Source organism: Myotis nattereri, assembly GCF_964212035.1.
Source record: "Myotis nattereri genome assembly, chromosome: 4".
Lineage (NCBI taxonomy): Eukaryota > Metazoa > Chordata > Mammalia > Chiroptera > Vespertilionidae > Myotis > Myotis nattereri.
Window position 1 is genome coordinate 18,177,352 of NC_138079.1, and position 22,003 is coordinate 18,199,354.

Below are 22,003 nucleotides of genomic sequence, written 5' to 3' on the forward strand. Positions count from 1 at the left end.
GTGAATCACACATCTATATTTAATTTTTTCCATAACATTTCTGAGAAATGCTTCCAAAAACCTAGAATGTTGTTCCATTTTTATCTAGAAGTCAGATAATTTTTGGATATGAGATGGGATATTTCAACTTTCCTGTTTTACTAATCACCTTTTCTCTTTCATTAGCAAATAGGATTTCCATGTATTGTCTCCTCAGACTTTTACTAGGAGACATACTTAAGAAATTAATGTTTATAATTTCCAAAAGATTTCAACTTCTGCTAGATAGACCTGTAATTGACATGTTTCTGTCATCAGTATTTTCTACTCTCTCAGAGTTATGATTTATCTACACTGATTTTTAGAAACACAGTCACAGATTTAATCAACCAAAGGAGAAAAAAAATAAAAAAATAGAGTTGGTATTTATAAATAATTGCTAGAATAATTCTTTATAATACCAATGAATAAATATTTACTTTTGGCAAAAACTAATTAGAACCAATTTTGATTTCTTTTATCAAATAAATGTATCCTCTTGTTTAAATGTGTTTTCCAAAGTCTATTATTTCTGGAGAATTTTTTAGGAAAAAAATATAGTGTCACAGATTTATAAAAATAACAATCTTCTATTAGGTAAATGATCTAGCCCTAACTAAACACTTACATTAAAAAGAGCATTCTATACCAGATAGGTATGGCTCAGTGGTTGAACATCATCTCATGCCCCAAAAGGTCTCTGGTTGGATTCCTGGTCAGGCCCAAGCCTGGGTTTTGGGCTCAATCCCCAGTAGGAGGCATGTAGGAGACAGCTAATCACTGTTTCTCTCTCATTAATGTTTCTCCCTCTCTCTCTCTGAAGTCAATAAAAATATATATATTTTTTAAAAGAGCATTCTATGGACAACATCACATCTTCTTTAATCAACAAGTTTGCTTAATTTTTTTTCTTTATTTGATTAAGGTATTACATATGTGTCCTTATCCCCTACCATTTCCTCCTACCACCCCCCCACACACTCATGCTCTCACCTGCCTGGTGTCTGTGGGATTATGAATATATTTGCTAATATAATTATAATGACTTTGTTAGTTAAATGAGCTTGATCCTTGACACAGTGTAAAATCTCTACTGATCTAACTTTACTTTTTTCCCAAAGATGTATTGTTAATTGGATGCGATGAGGCAGAGACTTGTGTTAGTTAATAAAATATTTTATTTTATATATTCTATTTCCTAAGTTTAATTCCACACACACACACACACACACACACACACACACACACACACACACGAGGAAGAGAGAGATTAAAAGCATTCCTTCATTTATTTTCTTCTTTAAAATAAATCTTTGCTGTTGAAAGTATTACATATGTCCCTTCCCCACCTAAAACCTCTCCCTCCCTTCATTTATTTTCAAATTTTCTAGGTTAGGTACATCTTAATTATTTTGAATTTACTCTATTTTGGGAACTGACATCAAATTTTATGCATGCATGATTTTCTTTTTAAAAATGTATTTCTTTTCTTTATAATTCTTTATTGTTGAAACTATTACATATGTCTCCTTTTCCCCTCATTGACACCCTCCAGGCTACTGCCCCCTCCCCGCCCCCGCCTTAACCCCAGGACCTTGTGGCCTCATTGTCTGTGTCCATGGGTCATGCATATATGCATACCCATTCCTTGGTTGATTGCCTCCCACCTACCCACCCTCCCTGCTGCTTTCATAAAAGACCAGTCTCTTTGCCACAGTCACATGCTATTATATTTAGATGCACAACATCTATATCAGAAATATCTTTAATTCTAAAATTAAGTGTCATAGAGCTGAACCATGTAAATATGCTTCAGAAAGCCTATTTTACAAATCAGTTAAATAGAGTTCTCCATTCCAAATCTGCATCAAATTACACAAAGTTTCTTCAGAAATGCTACAAACATAAGGTTTAATAATCTCAGGACTGAAAAATTACATAACCAATTATTTTCCACTGTAAGCAGGGTTCATTTTACAACTGACTACACAGATTGGCAATGAATAGTTTAAATACAAGTGCAATAAGCAATACTTTAAAAATGATGTTTTTATTCCCTCACTGACAAATCTAAATTCACTTTGGTGAAAGAGTTGGAAACAAATTTTGAGCAACATAAAGAACCCAATTATCTTATACTGACAGCTAAAGTCATACGACATTAAAACACAGCAATGATGCTCAATATAAATACAGTTTTTAAAGGGTAAAATGAAGTAATCACATAAGTTAATCAAATTTTATTAGAATTTAGGGCTGCTAAGTCTAGTAATTAGTTTCTGAAAACAGTAACTGCTATGTGAATAAGAGAGCAATACTATATAAATTGAATAAATTATATGGTAGACCTGCAAGTAGCATGTCTTTCATAATTGTATTGATACTTCCTTTTCATCTTTTTGATATTTTATTCTAATCTATTTTTCAATTCACTTATTTTCTCTTCAGCTAAGTCTAATTTACTCTTTTTTTTAAAAATATATTTTATTGATTTTTTTTTACAGAGAGGAAGGGAGAAAGATAGAGAGTTAGAAACATCGATGAGAGAGAAACATCGATCAGCTGCCTCCTGCATATCTCCTACTGGGGATATGCCCACAACCCAGGTACATGCCCTTGACCGGAATCGAACCTGGGACCTTTCAGTCCGCAGGCCGACGCTCTATCCACTGAGCCAAACCGGTTTTGGCTCTAATTTACTCTTACTACCAAGAACTGAAATTCTATATTCAGTTGCTATATATTTTAAATCTGTATTTATATTTTAAATTTTAAAGATTTTTCTCATCAATTATACCTTTATAATGTATGTTAAGAAAATAATATTTTGGATTTATGCATACATTTCTGACACATTAAAAATGGGATTTGGTAAGTAAATCACTGTATATCTGTACCATAAAATTATTTATTGCTTTTAAAATGGTGATGTAGGAAAATTCTTAAGTTTCAGAGGTGATAATCTTAATATATTAATAAGAGACTAAGACATATAACTTGTACTTTAAAATATTATAATTTTCATCAACTTTGTCCTTATTCATGTTTTCTAATTTTTTTGTGGACAATAAATATGAAAAAAATTATGTAAAAAAGAATTCTCCGTTTATATATAAAATACCCCTCTTGGGCGTACTTAAAACACATAAGCAATGATTACTCTAGCAAGCCACTATTGATTGTTCCTCATACACGAATATATAAGACAATGTTTCTCAGGATTATAATTTCATCAGAAGCTTCTAAATAATTTGAAGTTATTTTGGATGATATCTTCATTCTGATTTACCAATGACAATAAAAGGAACTATTGGACTTATACCATTGGACCTATAACATTTTTACATCTCTAGATTCATCTATGACAGAGAGACTTTCAGGTGATTCCTACGCAATGCATGGCGATGTAATCTCTTCCTTTTAAGTGTGGTGTAAACTGTGTCTTGCTGCTGACCAATACAATATGGCAAAAACGTCGATACATCAATCATCTGATTACATTACCCTAGATAAAGCTGTTTGCTAGCATTGTCTCACCAGAAATACAGTCCTTACTTGTATGGTGAAGTAAGTGTCCTTACTGGGAAAATCCTGACGTTCTCGGGTCTGCAGCTGAAAGGGACTCAATGTAGCTAGCAACCTTGTAAGCTTGAAAGAGGTCTCCAAGCCCCGGGTAAAAGCACAGCCCTGATTGATACCTTGATTATGGTCTTGGGTCTGCAAAGACCCAGCTAAGCTATGAGCACATATCTGACTTCTGGAAACAACGAGACGCTCAAGAAGAGAAGAGAAATAAATGCACTTCGCCTTCAAAGTCCCCCACTTGTTTTATGTGCGTCAGCCACCCTGGCCTTCCTTCAGAATCGCCATTCTCTTTTAACTAGGTGCCACATACACCCAGACTCATTTCCTATTTTCAAGCTCTTCTTTCCTGCTTTTGCTCTCCCACCTCCTTAATACATACACACTCTTCACATTGTTAAAACCATATCATCTCTTTGTACCAGTATCACACAATGGTTACCCGTGTCACTCACTTGGGCCCTCTAAAATGGATAAACCAGTACATTCCTCCAATCTAGTCTCAAAGCTTCATTAGCACAGAAGGGTTCACGGTTTCCTTCTCATTTACTGTGGGGCGACACACAAAGCATTCAATATCATTTTATAGGTATAATGAATGCAAGCATGGATGAGTTAGTTTTTGAATTACAGTTGGGATTTGGAGAAAATTTATTTCCTATGATTCTAAAAAAAATCTACCTGGTACTTAAAATAAAGCTTTGTAAAATTATTTTCACTGGGCACAAAAATAGCATTTTGAGACTTGGGGTGGTGAACACACAATACAATATACAGATGATGCATTATAGAATTTTACACCTGAAACCTACATAGTTTTATTAATGAACAAATTCAATAAAATGAAAAAAAAAAGAATAATAGAAATAGAGCTGCTTTTTCTTTTTTCCATTCAAATGACAGGAAGAGAACAATTAACTTACCTGGCCAGGCTTAGAATTTTCACAGACAACAATATCATATTCCCTGGCAAGTTCAGGTGGATTGTCATTGACGTCCAGAACTCTAATACCCACTGTGACATGGCTGAGCAAACCAGGATTGTCTGCAAAACACACAGGGATGTATTTAGTATTTCCATGCACACTTTAACGGTTTGGTTTTAAACAAATCTCCTTAATAGTGTAGCTTGTCACTAGCTCCATATGCTACAGCAGGACTTTTGGCAAAAGACAACTTTATGATGGCACTCCTTGCTAAACTCATTAACTTACAGGAAAATGAAAAATGAACACCAAGGCATGCCATGAATACTAAAATGGTATTTTTTGTCATATCAAGGAAATTATATGTTATTCAGAACTGGAGTGGGAGAAAGTTGTCAGACTTCATTGTATGCTGTCAGAGTCTAAGGGATGAACAATCAGTTTCATCATTAAACTAAGAAAAGCACAGCAGTTGGTTAAAAAAAAGTCACACAATCTTTAAAAAGTTCAAGGTTTCAAATCTAAATAAACTTGGAGAAAATAGAAAGCTCTTTACACAAAGAATCATTCCCTTCCTATGGGAGAACATACACAGTGTGTGATGTCAAGTTCCACTTGGGGAAAATAAAGAGAAATTTAAATAGAACTTAGCATGAATTCTCATAGAACTCCGGTAGATAATAAAATATTATAGTTAATACAAAGATTATGCATACTTGCTTTACCATTTATCAAGTCTTATTATAGAGAATTAGAACTTAAGACAATGTGATAGTGTCAAAGTATACAGACAAAGAGAAACAGAAAAGAACCAACCACAAATCCATTATATATGGACATTTAATATATGGTAAGGATGCTATTGCAGATTGGTGGGGAAAGTAAGATTGATCAAGAAATGTTTGTAGCCTGGCTGGTGTTGAGTGTCAACCTATGAACCTGGAGGCTATGGTTCAATTCCCAGTAAGGGTGCATGCCAGAATTATAGGCTGGATCCCCAGTAAGGGGTGTGCAGGAAGCAGCTGATCAATGATTCTTTCTCAACATTGATGTTTCTTTCTCCCTTCCTCTCTGAATCAATAAAAATATTTTAAAAAAAGAAATGGTTACAGTAAAATTTGTTATCTACATCATTATCATTATAAGGGCTGCAATTACACTATACAAAAAAGTTATCTACAATAATAAAAGACAAACATGCAAATTGACCATACCTTCGCTACACTTTAAGCCATGCCCACCAGCCAATCAGAGTGGCTATATGCAAATTAACCCAACCAGATGGCGGCCAGCAGCCATGGAGCTGGAGCGAGCAGGAGGCTTAGGTTGCCCCGGGTGATGGAAGAAGCCAAGCTTCCTGCCCCACCCTGGCCAGCTCTGAGCTCCACTCTAGGCTACAAAGTTTCAATTATAGAAGGTAAATAAATCCCAGAATTAAATGAAGAAAAGAAATAAAGGAGAGACTGGGAGCTGCCATCACTGGGTGGAGGGGGAGGTTTGGACAGCCTGAAAATGGCCCTCAGCCCCTCACCCAGACTGGCCAGGCAACCAAGTGGGGACACCCCACCCTAAACGGAGTGTGGCCAGCCTGAAAACAGCCATCAGCCCCTCACCCAGGCTGGCCAAACCTCCATGGTGTGAGGGTCCCTACGGGGGCGGGGGGGGAGCTTGACCAGCCTGCAAACAGCCATCAGCTCCTTACCCAGGCTGGCCAGGCACCGCAGTGGGGCCCCCACCTTGAAGGGGGTGTGACCAGCTGCAGAAAGGCATCAGCCCCTCACCCAGGCTGGCCAGGAACCCCAGTGGGGACTCCCACCCTGATCCGGGACACCCTTCAGGGCAAACCAGTTGGCCCCACCCATGCACCAGGCCTCTACCCTATAGAGTAAAAGGGTAATATGCCTCCCGGCACCGGGATCAGCATGACAGGGGGCAGCGCCCAAACCCCCTGATCGCCCTGTGGCTCTGTGTGTGACAGAGGGCGGGGCCACAACCTCCCTATCCACCCTGCTCTGTTCGTGACAGGGGAAGGTGCCCCAACCCCCTGATCAGTCCTGCTCTGTGCCTGATACGGGGGAGCCCCCCAACCTCTGATCACCCTGCGGCTCTGTGGGTGACAGGGTGCAGCGCCCCATCCCCCTGATCGGCCCTGCTCTGTGCCTGATATGGGGGAGCTCCCCAACCCTCCCCACCATGGGCCCTGCTCTGTGTGTGACGGGGTAGAGCCATAACCTCCCCATCGGACCTGCCCTGAGTGTGAGAGTGGCGGTGCCCCAACCCCCTGATCGGCCCTGTTCTGTGGGTGATAGAGGGCGGTGCCCCACCCCCTGATTGGACCTGCTCTGTGAGTGACAGGGGGCAGTGCCCCAACCCCCTGATCGGCCCTGCTCTGTGCGTGACAGGGGGTGGCGCCGCAACCTCCCCATCGACCCTGCCTTGAGTGTGACAGGGGATGGTGCCCCAACCCCTTAATCGACCCTACCCTGATCGTGACTGAGGGTGGCATCACAACCTCCCAATCTCCCTGCTCTGTGCATGACAGAGGGCGGCGCCTCAACTCCCCAATGGGCCCTGCTCTGAGCCCGACCAGGGGCTGCACCTAGGGATTGGGTCTGCCCTCTGCCACCCAGGAGCAGGCCTAAGCCAGCAGGTCGTTATCTCCCGAGGGGTCCCAAACTGCGAGAGGGCACAGGCCGGGCTGAGGGGATCCCCCCCCCACCCGAGTGCACAAATTTTTGTGCACTGGGCCTCTAGTATATATATAATACAATGTATTAAATTGATAATTAAAAAAAGGGGCCAGCATAATATAAAAATTGGTAAAATTAATGACAAACATTTAACAGAATAGGTAATATAAATGCCAAATAAACACATAAAGTACTTTCAACATTAAAGAAATGAAGTTAATCAAAATAAGTTACCATTTAACACCAACCAGACTGATATAATATTAAAAAGTTTGACAAGATTTCTCCAAATGCTGGCTATAAACCAATGGGAATGCTTATAAATTAAAGTAACCCTCATTGAAATCCTTTGTTAAAAATAATTTAATACACGGTGTCCCCCAAAAAATGTATACACACTTTTTTCTGCTAGTTCAATTGATGTTTCTTTCTTTCTTTTCATAGTTAACCCATTTAAACTACTAATTATTGAAATGTGTATACATTTTTGGAACACCCTATATGTTAAGTGACTTGCCCAAGTTCCAACTGCCTGTTATAAAGGGAAACAGAATTTAAAAAGAGACAGTCTTACTTCAGATACAGTGTCCTTGAATATTATGCATCACTGCCTAATAAAATAATGAAAGGATGGTAATGATAATACAGTAATAAGTAATGAGCTGTAAATCAATAACCTTTATGAACACAGAAGCAAAACTGGAGACGTATATATAATGAACACAATACAAAAGCCAGAACAGTCTATATTCATTTAAAAAAAAAATCTCTAAAATGTGCTCAGATTCATACACAAGAACTAAAGCAAAAACCAGATATGCCTCACCTTTACTCTTTGTTTGGCGGGATATATGTGTAAAACTTGGAAAACCCATTATGAGTGTCCTGCTTTGTGACCTTAATTTACTTGTGAGTATTTTCTCTTATTAAAAGAGACTGCACTGGCATTCCTTATGATTTTAAAGAAACATTCTGGCAGTTCTCTGGGTGACAGGTTAAAGGAGGATATTTAGGAAGCGACAGGAAATACTTTGGTGGAGGTGGTCCTTGCTTGGACAGGGGTTGGAGTGATGGAAATAGTATAAAGTGGTTGCTTTATGAATATTTTTTAAAGCATAGCTGACAGAGGTTTCTGAAAAATTGGATGTGGAACAAAAGAAAAAGTGGAGCCCTAACCGATTTGGCTCAGTGGATAGAGCGTCGGCCTGTGGACTGAAAGGTCGCAGGTTCAATTCCGGTCAAGGGCATGTACCTTGGTTGCGGGCACATCCCCAGTAGGAGGTGTGCAGGAGGCAGCTGATGGATATTTCTCTCTCATCGATGTTTCTAACTCTCTATCCCTCTCCCTTCCTCTCTGTAAAAAAATCAATAAAATATATTTTAAAAAAAAGAAAAAGTGGAGCTGAATATGACTCTGAGTGATTTACGTGAGGAATTTGGAGACTATAGCCATCATTCCTAACATGGATAATACCTCTGGAGGAGCAGATTTAGAGGAAAAATTGGATTTTGAGGGAAAAATTTACTTGTGCGATTGTCATAATTTAAAAAATAGGAAAAGAGATCAAAGGAGAGGGCAGACATTATAAGCCTGGTCATCTGGGCAACTTCACCAGGAAGCTGCTAGCCCATACTCCCCAGGGAACCACCAGGCCATTCCCTGCAGATCACTGGAGGAAAGGATCAAACAAAGGGAAGTCGTGCACATGCACAGTAGAGTCGGGGTGCCCTAGGGAAGATGCTTGCCTGTCAGTCTAACCTGGGAACAAAGATAACTGTCTAGGTGGGCAGAGCCACTGATCCCACAAAATCCTGAGGGACTCATTGGTTAAGCTCCTGGTTATAACTCCAGACAGAGTTCTCTGGCTCTCGCCTCTTCCTTTGCTCCTGCTCCCTAGCACTCCCTTGTTCTGTGACTGGCACTTGCCCATGTTCTAGCCTGCCAAGTGGCCTTGGCAGCTGCATGACCCGTGGCCATACAGACCTCACGTACAATGGGCTGCAGCTGGGAAAACGTTGAGGTAGCCAGATGCTAGAAAATCTAGAGAATAGTGTGTCCTTAAATCAAAGAAAGAACCTCTTTCTTGAAGGAGTTGTCACTTTTGCTAAATGCTGTTGCTTTGTTGAGCAGACGGTGAAATTAAAGTGAGACTTTAGATTTTACAATATGGAGGACAAAAGTAATTCTGGCAAAGCAATGAACACAAGATTGTTTTTACAGTGGATTTTAAAGAGCATGGTGATAGAGAGTGCAGACTGTGAATACAGTCACGCACTACATGGCAACGTTTTGTTCAAAGAGGAGTGCATATGTGATAGTGATTCCATTAAGTTCATTACGGAGCTGAAAATGTCCTGTTGCCTAGAGACTTCATAGTTGCCCTAACGTAGCACGATGTATAACAAACACCACTGTGTTCAATTGCCTACAGTGTTCAGTACGCTAAAATGTTGTGTACGGATTTGTAGCCCAGAAGCTGTAGGGGAACACAATTTTTTCACCTGAAAGTATGTCTATTTGGCATAAAAATATTTTTTGGTGGGTAAATTTTAAGCACTAGCAGACATGGGAGAAGATCTAAAAACCAAGTAGATTACCTTTTGTAAAAGACATTAACACACGTAAGGGGAATCTCCATTTGCATGAGTATCTCCCTTGCTATACCAGGAGGAACTGTGAGGGATGATGACCTGAGCCAGGGGTGGGCAAACTTTTTGACTCGAGGGCCACAGTGGGTTCTTAAACTGGACCGGAGGGCCGGAACAAAAGCATGGATGGAGTGTTTGTGTGAACTAATATAAATTCAAAGTAAACATCATTACATAAAAGGGTACGGTCTTTTTTTTTTTTTTTTTTTTTTTTTAGTTTTAATCCGGCCCGTGGGCCATAGTTTGCCCATGGCTAACCTTATCTCTAGGGACCCTTAAGGAAGCTGAAGACAACTACTGAAATCTGCATCAGTCTTACCCTCCTTACTGTGCTTCTCCTTGTAACCTCCCAGAACTGACTCCTACCAACCCCAGCATCTTTTATCTTCAGCTGAAACCTGGCTTCAATCATTTTTGTGAGGTACTCAGTTTTCCTGGGTATCTTCTCTTCCTTGTAGACAGGCTATTAAATATCTGTTTGTTTTTCTCCTATTAATCTTTTATTACAGGGATGTCCAAGCCAAGAACATAGAAGTGTAGAGAAAAAAAAAATATTTTTCCTCTACTACAGAGCCATGGGCTATGCCATATAGCCTAGGTTGTGTAGCAGCCTATACCATCCATGTCTATGGACTTGCACACAAAGACAAAATTGCCTAAGGACAATTTATAGAATTTATCCCCATCAGTAAGCTGTGCAGAACTGTATAAGTAACTCCTCCAAGGAGTTTTTGGTAAAGGGAATGCAGGAATAGAGTTGTATCAGGAGAGAAGCACTGAAGGTAGGTGTTCAGGTTTTGTTTGTGAGAGTTAATTTTATTTTCAGAAAGGAATTAAAGACTATTTATGAGGACAGAGAATTGTGTATCAGACAGGGGAAATGAAGGGGCAGGGGAGAGGAAAATGATTGACAGTGCAATGTCTCTGAGCGGGCAAGGGAGGACTCAGGGCACACCTAGAGAGGCGGTCACACACATGGTGTGGAGAATTTACTCTCAGGAACTTGAAGGAAGACAGATTTGTGCAGATTAAAGCACATTGTGCTAATCAGGTTGATAGACGTGATGGCAGAAAACTGTCGAAACCCTTTCCTGACTTTCCTTATTTTATTTCTTTAGAGAAGCAAGGTTATTTTTTGTATATCAGGAACAAATTATGTTGAAAGAGGTATTGAAAATTTAAGGAGAAAGGAAAACTCTAAAATAAATATCTCACAGCACTATATATAATTGCTTCAGTTATTCAAGTTTTTATCTTTAATGCACACTTTTGCTCTAATTCTTCCAGAATTTTTAAAAATATTATTTATGTTTTTATGTATTTCAGAGAGAGGGAGAGAGAGATAGAAACATCAGTGATGAGAGGGAATCATCTATTGGCTGCCTCCTGCACAGCTCAACCAGGGATTGAGCCCACAACCTGGGTATGGGTTCTGAATGAGAATATAACCTTGACCTCCTGGTTTATGAGATGAAGCTCAACCACTGAGCAAAACCAGCCGAGTTCTTCCAGAATTTTATACTGAGATTGGCATAGTGCAATTAGTAAGCCCTTAAATGCATCAACATATCTATATAATAAAAAGCATAATATGCTAATGAGACAGGAGAGCCGAACAACCTTCCGGAAGTCCTTCCAGACCACCTTCCAGATGAAGTCAGGACTGCGAGGGCTGAGCCCCTTGTACCAATTTCGTGCATCAGGCCTCTAGTTATGTAAATAACTAAATAACAACAAAAATAGAATGAGTAAGTATTATAATTGCCTCACCAAACTTCTCTCTACGTGTAGAACCCACAAAGTTTGAATGTAATTGAGGACACGTGAAGATAAAATATGGGCCTTGATTATCTTGAGCCAATATGATGAACACATACCTTTTGCCAGAGTAATTAGTCCAATTATATGCACATTTCATGAATAAAATACAACTTTTAAAAACAGTGAATGAAAACTTAAAAATGACCTAATTGGAGTATCATTTTTAATGGTTATTCAAAATGACAATTTCTCTCCCCGATCTAAGGTGGCATTCATTGTGATAGGGTGCATTCATCCTGTTAATATATATAAGTTAACACAGTATTTGTTGCTTGTTACTATAATATAGCGACCCTAAGGCAAAAGACGAGATAAAAAGAAATGTATAAAAGGAAATATCACAGAGAAATGAAAATAGAGACCTGATCAAAGTACAGTAAGCCTAAATCCTAACTCACATGTGCACTTTATTGTTTGTAATATGGGCCAATAAATTTATTTTACCTTAGAACAAATTGAATTGTTTTTGGCTCTTTCCTAGTAATCTGTTATATGAAAATAGGTAACTAATTCACTGAGGCATCCATGTATAGACAGATATGTCAGAAGAGAACTTTATTATTTTTGATCATGCTTAAAGTGATACCGATTTCTTTGTGTGCTAAGGAAAAAGTGCCAATAAGAAATTCTTTTCTTGCTAAGGGAAATTGCAAATATGAACAAGTTTGTGAAAGTTAAATTTCATATAACAAAATAAGCACATTGACAATAGCATGCATATGGGCAGAGAGTATATGGGAAATTTCTGTACCTTCCTCTCAACTGTGCCGTGAACCTAAACGGTTCTAACATATAATGGCTTTCAAAAATTCAATCTGAAAAAATGTATCAATTGCATTTCCACAACAGAATAAACTAGAAAAGACATGAATAATGTGGCTGGTGTTGAGGTTAACACTTACAAACAACTGTACATGAAAGAGCCTCCAATATTTAACTGGCACTTAGGCTAAGTAATCAGGGCATCAGAGTGCAGTTTTCTAAACAGTCTCGCCATACGGCTATAAAGTATTATCTGTTGCTCATTCTACATACATGTTTAGGATTAGGATTAAATTACATTTTAGTATTTCTCATTGGGTTGTCTTTTAGGCTTTTTTATTAGCATCTATAAAATTCAGGGTACTGCAATTTACTATACTGTTTTACTAAGCAGATATGTATGAACTCATTACCCATTTAAAGTACAGGCAAATAGTTTTTTTAAAAAAGTAAGTATATATTTTAGGCATTAATTCAGTGAAAATGGGCCTCTCCTTTGGTAATGATTGCACATAATACAATTTTCATGATATATATAAACTCATGTATAGTCATAAATTAGTTTCTACTTGATACAAATATTATTTGGACTGAGGTAAGATTTAGAGCAACCTAAAGTATGATTTTTGATCAAAACACCACTAGAGTTGGACTTGATTTTATTATAAAATAAGTTCCTATTGGTTCTGACAAACACAGTCATCCTTTTCAAAAAATTGTCCCTTCCATATTCTACACAGGGAGCCAGTTCCAAAAGAACTGCATAATCTTTTATGGATCTTTATAATATTTTCATCACCTCTTTCTGGATTAAACCACTTATTCCTTTATTTTATCAACTAATTTTTAATGAGCCCTTAGCATTTAACAGTCATGAAATTTTCCTCAGGTGACAAAGAACATGCAATTCTACACCTATTGTGATTATTTTGAAAAAGAAGATTAACTAAAATGATCACAAATGAACCCACTCATCTATTCTTTATAACACTCATTTAAAAGTAATTAGTGAATGCTTATTTTCAAAGAGAATATGATGTTGAAAAAAATCTAAATGGAAGCTACTTGAGCAAATGTTATAGATGCAAAACACGTAGAATATTCATAAAAGGTAAAATAAAAAGTCTAACATAGTATACTTATTGACTTGTCTCAAAGGACATTATAAAATTGCATAAGCCACAATCACCCACACCCATAGGATGATTATAATAAAAAAGATACATAATAATAAATATTGGTAACAATATAGAGAAATTGAACTCCTATACTGCTGATGGGAATGTAAAATGTGACCACTTTGGAAAACAGACTGGCAGTTAAGTTCTTCTGATTTTAAATATAATTTCCATATCTCAATCCCAGATATATACCCAAAATAAGTTAAGACATGGCTATACACAAACTTTCTCATTAATAGTCAAAACATTATTCATACTGGCAAAAAGTAGAAACAACCCAAATGTCTATCAAGTGATGAGTCCTATATAATAAAAGCCTAATATGCTAAGTGTCCAGTTGTCCGGTAGTCCCTTCAACCAATCAAAGTGTAATATGCAAATGATATGCTAAGGCTGCTCAACTGCTCCCTATGACATGCACTGACCACCAGGGGGCAGACAGTCGACCGGTCGGCCAGTTGCTATGACATGCACTGACTACCAGTAGGCAGGTTAACTTGCTGCTGGGGTCTGGCTGATCAGGACTGAGCAAGATGGGCTGGACACCCCTGGAGCCCTTCTGCGGTCTCTTCCGGCTGGCCAACCTCCTGCATTCCTCCCCAGCCACAATCATTCACCGATGGGGTCCCTCGGACTGGCCTGCACCCTCTCACAATCCGGGATCCCTCCAGGGATGTTGGAGAGCTGATTTTGGCCCGATTCCGCAGGCCAGGCCGAGGGACCACACTGGTGCACGAATTCATGCACTGGGCCTCTAGTGGATAGATAAAATGTGGTATATCTATACAATGGGATATTTTTTTTAGCAATAAGAGAGAATAAGTTAATGATATGCCATGATGTGGATGAACTTTGAAAACATTATCCTAAGAGAAGTAAGCCAGTAATAAAGGACCACAGATTACACGATTCTTTTATATGAAGTGCCAATAATAGGTAAATGTATTGCTATAGACTGAATGCAAAATTCATATGTTGAAACCTAACACCCAATTGATGGTATTAGGAAGTGGGGTCTTTGGAAAGTGATTAGGCAATAAGGGTGGAGGCCTCATCATTAAGATTAGTGTTCTTACAGTAGAGACCTCCAAAACTTCCTTGCCCTTCTGCCTTGTGGGGACACCACTAGGCAGAAGCCATGGATGAAACAGGAAGCTGGTCCTCACCAGATAGGGAATGTGCCAGCATCTTGATCTTGGCCTTCCCAGCCTCCAGGACTGTGACAAATAAGTTTATTATTTAAAGCACCTACCAGCCTGAACAGACTAAAACAACTAGGCAGTGATTTTCAACCAGTGTGCCACAAGAATTTTTAAAACATGCACTACCTAATTATTTAGTCAGGGGCACTGACCTCTTTTCCCTTAGAAGGGCAAATGTAAAAATGACGACAGTCAACACAACAGTCATCCTGTGTGAGTGAATAAAAATTATACCTTTTTTTTTGTCAGATCGGCATAAAATATACTATAGTTTGGTGTGCTACAGAATTTTAATAATTATTTTATGTGTGCCATGAGATGAAAAGGTTGAAAATCACTGATTTAGAGAAATAGAATCTAGATTAGTGGCTTCCTAGAACGGAGAACATAGAGGAGGCATAACCTCTGAGGGCAAAAAAAAACCCCAAAACCGAGCATAATTTCATGTTCTATAGCACTATTTTTTAATGTGAAGTTGATTATATATGTGTGTGTGTATTTCTAATGAATATATATATATATATATATATATATATATATATATCATAGAAATCTTTTCTAAATGCCTATATAATTTCTGCAAACATAAATTCTAGACCTGGGGTAATTTAGACTTTGGTTTATCACTTAATATGTAAAGAAAGAATTCATTGTTATGACAAATCCATTTTCTTAGTTTTATTCTAATTTCATTTGAACACAGTCTTCTACAACTTTTTAAACTCACAAATAATTATTGACATTTATGCTTGTGCTTTTCTGAACTTAGATATTAACCATAGTGCATTATTCTGTATCTCCTATATTTCTCTCAAAGAGGGCGTAGTCCTGCCTATTGAAATTCCAAGTTATTACTTTACAATAAGTTTTCTAAATGCTAACTGAAGCCTGAGGAGGGGTGTTATAATGATGAAATTATTCAAGAGCAATGATCAGTTTTCATTTCCTTTTCTCCTAAACTGAAATGTGTGAAGAACTGTTCTTCTATCTAGCCTTTTGATGACTTACTTACAAGTATGATATAAGCACAGTTAGAAGGAGAGCCAAATGCTTTGACTCAAACATGAGGGCTAAGTGTCCACAATGCAATTTTTCACCACTATGCCAGGATTAAGGTAAAGGAGAATAGATATGCTGTATTCACTGTGTCTGACAACGTGTGAAATTGTATCTAATACATTCTGTGCACTCTCTTAGATCCTGGCGTCAAAAATAAAAATGGTAAGAGACCTGCTTATGAGGAAATCTCAGAATAAATCTTCCTGTACGGTGACATATTTTCCTATCGTACATAAAGTCAAGTCATTTACCATTTTCTGAAGCAGCCACTGTGATGTTGTACCACGGAGTTTCTTCTCTATCAAGAACCTTTGTAGTCTTAATAGATCCAGTATTGGCATCAATATTGAAAAACCTGTCATCTTCAGCATTGTAGTCAATGAAGTATCTAGATAAGAAAATAGATAAGTATTTTTTCTTGCTGTTATAATAAAAAATATAAAACTGAAGCAAGTGAGATACTCAAATATTTAAACACATATATTTAACTTTTATGTCTGGCTCTTAAGATTTGACTGGCAACTTTACATTTGCATAGACTGACATCAATTATTTTTTTATCTCAGTTTGTCTTTAATGATATGCTTGGTTTAATTACTAATTAAAAAATAGCTACCAAATTCCATGAATAGAGTAGTAGACAGTAGAAATGTAATAATTAATAAAGTAGAGAAAAAAATCACCTCTGGGAAGTCAATAGTATATTGGAAAAAAAATCAAATGTGTAATGAAATTTCTCATTGTTACATGTACAAACATTTTAGGATAGAAGGAGATGTCAGAGACTAATTTATATTAGAGTTTCATTGTAGCTGAGGTTTGATCATAAATATAAAATGAAAAAAAAACACATTTCATTGTTATCATATGTCCATAGTCAATGAATGAGAAATGAAATAAATGGAAGGTGGGTTGCATTACTGACCACAACTCTTCCTTCTCCAATTCATACACTTCGGCAGGGCCCTCTCACAGTAGGAGTGGCCTCCAGCTTACTTTGGCAATAGAATGATTTGAAAGCAGTGGTGTCCTACCTAGACCATATTTGTGTTTAGGTTTCATGAGTCTTTGCATGTTTCCTCTTGTGCTTGGCCACTGCCATGAGAAGTACATGCCAGAGCTAGTGCACTGGCCCCAGAGGAAGATGGAGATGCAAGGGCAGAGTTGTCCCAGTTCAGGATGCCCAGCCTCAGGCAGAACCTCCTAGTAAATGAACAGGCGCAGGATGGAACGCACTGGAGATAAACAGAGCCAGCAAACAAAAGCCAGCTCAGTTCAGCTGATCCTCAGCTAACTCACAGTGGCATACACTTTGGGTTTAAATTACTTTTTTCTTTACCCCCAAGTTTTGGGATTTCACATTATTCAGAATAGATAATGCACATAAGTATGAATAAATAATATAATAAACAATCATGTGTTCTAAAAATGTTCCAAACCATCAGGAGAGAAGAAAAGGCTTCTCTCCTAAACCTCTAATACTTCGTCCCTTTGCATTAGTCTCAGTTTAAGTAACATTTTATCTTAGACCTGAATAAAAAGTGAGCTATTATACGGAAAGTGCCAAGGGAAGAATACTTGAATATGATAAACCAACATGCAAAGATCCAACTTCAGGAAAAAGTTTGACTTGCTTTAGAAACAAATGTATCTTTCCATGTAGCCAGCAGAATGAAGGAGTTTGATGGACAAGCCCTGCAGCACATGGTAAGGAATTTCTGCTTTTTTAAAAAAGCAATGGTTTTCCCATACACGATTTATTTTATGAAAAAAAATCACAGTGACTACTTTAAATCTTGGATTGTAGAAATGCAAAAACAATTCAGAATATAAATTACGCTATTTTGGACAAAGGTGGGGGAAAAAGAAGGGAATGGAAACAACTGTACAAAATAATGGTATATATCAGACACAACCTATGGAACTTTTTGCTGAAGTGGCATTAGTAAAGGGTAGCGATCACAGTAACTTGTGTGTGTGTGTGTGTGTGTGTGTGTGTGTGTGTGTGTGTGATCTACCATGTAATGGATAGGCCCACTTACTGATCTGGATAAAGAGGTAAGGGAGGCCGGCCGGTGTGGTTCAGTGTTTGAGCATTGACTTATGAACCAGGAAGTCACAGATTGTGGGCTCTATCCCCAATGTGGGGCGTGCAGGTGGCAGCTGATCAATGATCTCTCTCATCATTGATGTTTCTAGCTCTCTCTCCCTTCCTCCCTGAAATCAATAAAAATATTTTTAAAGAAGAGCTAAGGAAAATACTCTCTTTGGGAGGAAATCAATTTGAGAGGAATCAACCACCTTAAGGCTTAACCCATTATGCCTTCGATGTCAATTAATTAGATAAGCATGTGTAATAAAAAGCAGAGAGTTAGGTGTGGGTGTGAAATTTGTGTTTTCTGAACAGGAAATATAAATTTGAGATATATCAGCCTAAATTTAAGGTAATGGGAATGGTACAAACTCCTTTAGGAGAGAATTGTAAGAATAAAGGAAATACAAGATTTGGGCACTACAGCACTCAACCTTTTGAGTCTAAAGCAGCCCAGAATCTGGGTAAAGAAAGTGCTAGCAAAAGGAGAGAAACAGCTGAAAGGAAGAGAAAAAGTGGGAGGGCGAGGCGATAGAGAAACCAAGAAAGAATTGATATAAATGGGCAGCCCTGGTGAATTCTGTTAAGCTAAGTGAGGTTAGTAAAGGTTGATTGGATTTGGCAGGATGGACACGACTGGTTAACTTGAGAATAAAGTTTCAATAAAATATGAAATGATGGGATTGTTATTGTAGTGGATTCAAGAATATATTGAATGTGAGAATATGAAGCCCATGAGTTATGACATTTTGCTTGCCATCGTTACCTGAAAAAGAGATCAGAAAAAAATGAAGGCTTATGTCATCAGAGAAGTGAGTTTCAACAAATTATTATTTTTTCTGTGAAGGGAAATATTAAGCATTGTCTTTCTTAAAGGAAGTTATCATTTTGAAAGAGTGAAATACCTAAAAAGGTGAGTAGGATTGGGCTCCAATGCACAGATAGAAGACTTTCCATTGAAAGTAACAGAAACCCTTCTTCATGAGGAAAATCTCAGAAGTTTGGGCAAATATATTGACTAGGTAATTGTACGGCAATATCACAGAATTCATCTTCCTTTCTAGAACAGAGTATAATTGGAAAACAACCCATGTCTCTGATAGGCAGATATTAACAAGCCATTTAGAATATATTGCTAAAGTGTGAAACCTTATAACAACTCGTGTATACATACACATGCCAAAACATTGCAGAAATTAATAATACCATGCAGATTGACTATAGAGCATCTCACTAAAATGTAGGAGCTCGCTTAGTGAAAATAACACATATAAAGGGACAAAAGGTATCACTTGTAACTGTGTGACCAAAAATAAGACATTGTTGTGAACTCTTGCTCTAATATTAATTACATGTTAATTGAAGGAAGTGCAACATAAAAAAGCAATTTAAACAAGAAGTATAAGGCAAATCTGTTTCAAAGAAGAGACACCAGATTCTTACACTACAGAATAGTGGGAAAGAGCTATGTCATTGAGCTCTCCAAACCATTAGGCCATGGCACACTGAAACTGTTTTAGTTTTTTCTTTTACTTGAATTCATATCACACACAAAAAACCTTCCCCGAATATGACTAACCTAGAGGCCCGATGCTCAACTGCTTAGGAGGCGTGAGAAGATTTGATGAGCGAAAAAGATAGCATCCCTTAAAATATAATCAATTAGCATTCTGATTTTTATACAGGAGTGGGCAAAAGTAATTTAATAATGATAAGTAATGCAATAATAAGTAAATAATAAAATAATGAATTCTGAGTTTTGTGTACTCACAAATGTAAACCTACTTTTGCCCTCCCATGTATTATCTAAAGTTAGTTACTATGAACCTGTCTTCAAGAAACTTTGCATTTGGGGGTACTCTCTAGAGAACAACAGTTCCTGCATCTGAAAATGGGACCCAAAATCGAATCATTATTCAACCTGAAAGTTTCCTGTTTCAATACAAAAGTCCAGATTATGTTTCTATCAATACAGCCCTATGAAATATGGAAGAATATGCCCCATTTTAGAAATCTGATCACTTCAGAACCATCAGTCTGAAAGAAAATGGTTTTTTTTTTTTCTGTTTGTAGGCAAAATAAAGAATCTGAAATGTGTAATTTCTTTATCAGAATAATCCCCTCTCTTTTACACACTTTACGCAGAGCTTTCTAATGTAAGGGCTAGTATGAGTTATTAAACGCTTTTAGAATAAATATAGTTTTATTTGAATTTGAAGAATAAAAACCTGTATTTAAATATGTTTGAAAATGGTAGGTATAATGCTAGAGCTGTGTCCTTTGACTCTTATTATTTAAATTTTAATTTTCTTTGCAACCTAACACCCTTGAGATATCTGCAACATAAGGGCTAAATATCAGCTATGCTTGGGTCCCAAGAGTCTTATTTGTGGAGTTGCAATTGAATTTCAACTCAAGAAGAACTAAATAGTTCTGCTTAACTAACCTTGAATTTCTGCCTAGCCATACAAATAAGAAGGGTAAAGAGAAATATTAGAAAAAAGAAACTATTCAAAACTATATTCAGAGACTAAATATAGAATAATGTAATGCTAACTATTTAAAACTTAAAAAGTGGCATGGCTCCATTAAGCTGCTCATCAAACAATAAAAAATAGATGTCAATATTCTTAGTAGGTAACTATCAAATAATCTATAATAATTAAAGCATAATATGCTAATTAGACCAGACATCCTTCTGGATGTCCTTCTGGGACGACCTTTCTGATGAAGCCAGGGCTGTGAGGGAAGCCCGGGTCCTAGGTGCCTGCTGGTCAGAGGGAAGCCCAGGTCCCAGGTGCCAGAGGGAAGCCAGTGCCTGCAGCCAGGGGAAGAAAGAAGGCCTACTCTTATATAAATTTCATGCATTGGGCCTCTATTTTTTTTTAATAAAATCCATTTATTTCCTTTTACAAACCTTCAAAAGGCAAACATGGCATCTTAATACTTTATGAACTTACATACATAGGTGGGTTTTTTATGCAAATGATAATATTAATTTAATATTTTGTAAAACATCCAGCAAGTATAATATCTGGTAACCATTTGCCTAAATGATATAGGTTCTAAATTGGGATTAATGGTAAAACCTAAAAAAATAATTAGAATTTTGAGAATTTTTTATATTCCAGTTCACAGTTTTCAACAGTAAGCCAGTGTAAACCGACGCTAGAGTATACGTAACTGGACAAGACATTTAAAAATATTCTTCAAATTCTACTCTCCTCCATAATAAAGACTATATAGGGGTGATATGTGAGACTGCAAGAAAACTGATATACATACAAAAGCAATCTGTAACAGGTAATATAAGCTAACATTTATTGAGCAATTAAAATGTACTGCTTTGTGCTTGAAGTGTTTTCTAAATACTAGTTCATTACATATTCAAAACAACTGCATGAGATTACTATTATTTATAGGCTATTTTTACAGAGGAGAAAATTGAGGCACAGAGTGATGGAAATGTTATCAAGGAGCTCTTAGTGCAAGAGATTAAAATATAATCTAGGTCTGTTACATAATATTTATAAGCTCCTTTTCTAAAGAGAAGACAATATTGGAGGCTTTCTATATTCATTCTAAAATATTTATTTGAGGGAGTACAGGAAATAAAAATATTAAAGAAGAAGAATCAGCAAACCCTGAAAATTATTTAGATATTGATTTAGTTAGGGAAATGAGTAAGTAAAAAAAGAAAAATAAAGTATTTCAAACTAATATGATTGGTGGCCAGAGAATAAATATGTTTACATTAATTCTATGACAAAATTGAAAATAAAATGCATTATATTGAAATAAGATGAAAATTCATTATTCAAATTAGAATAAATAGGCCAACAAAGAGGCAAACAAGTTATAATGATAGGAAACAGTCACTTTCAGTAGCAATTACCTTTATTCCCATATTTTTATTTTCTTCAAGAGAAGCTATTTTAAACCAATTACCCAGTTCATCATCTGGCACTCAATTCCCCTATGATTATGTAGGTATAGACTCAAGAAAATTATAGTCATATTG

The 22,003-nt window shown here is 37.2% G+C and overlaps 1 protein-coding gene across 2 annotated transcripts in view; it reads right to left on the reverse strand.

Annotated features, from left to right (window-relative positions):
* Positions 1-22,003, reverse strand: part of CDH18 (cadherin 18) — a 517,801-nt gene that overhangs the window by 30,228 nt on the left and 465,570 nt on the right. For both annotated transcript variants that reach the window (XM_081089750.1, XM_081089751.1), the window contains exons 8-9: positions 16,142-16,278; positions 4,524-4,645 (exon numbers count right to left, since the gene is read on the reverse strand). In XM_081089750.1, coding sequence (XP_080945876.1) covers positions 4,524-4,645; positions 16,142-16,278 — 259 coding nt within the window. The remainder of the gene's footprint in view (positions 1-4,523; positions 4,646-16,141; positions 16,279-22,003) is intronic.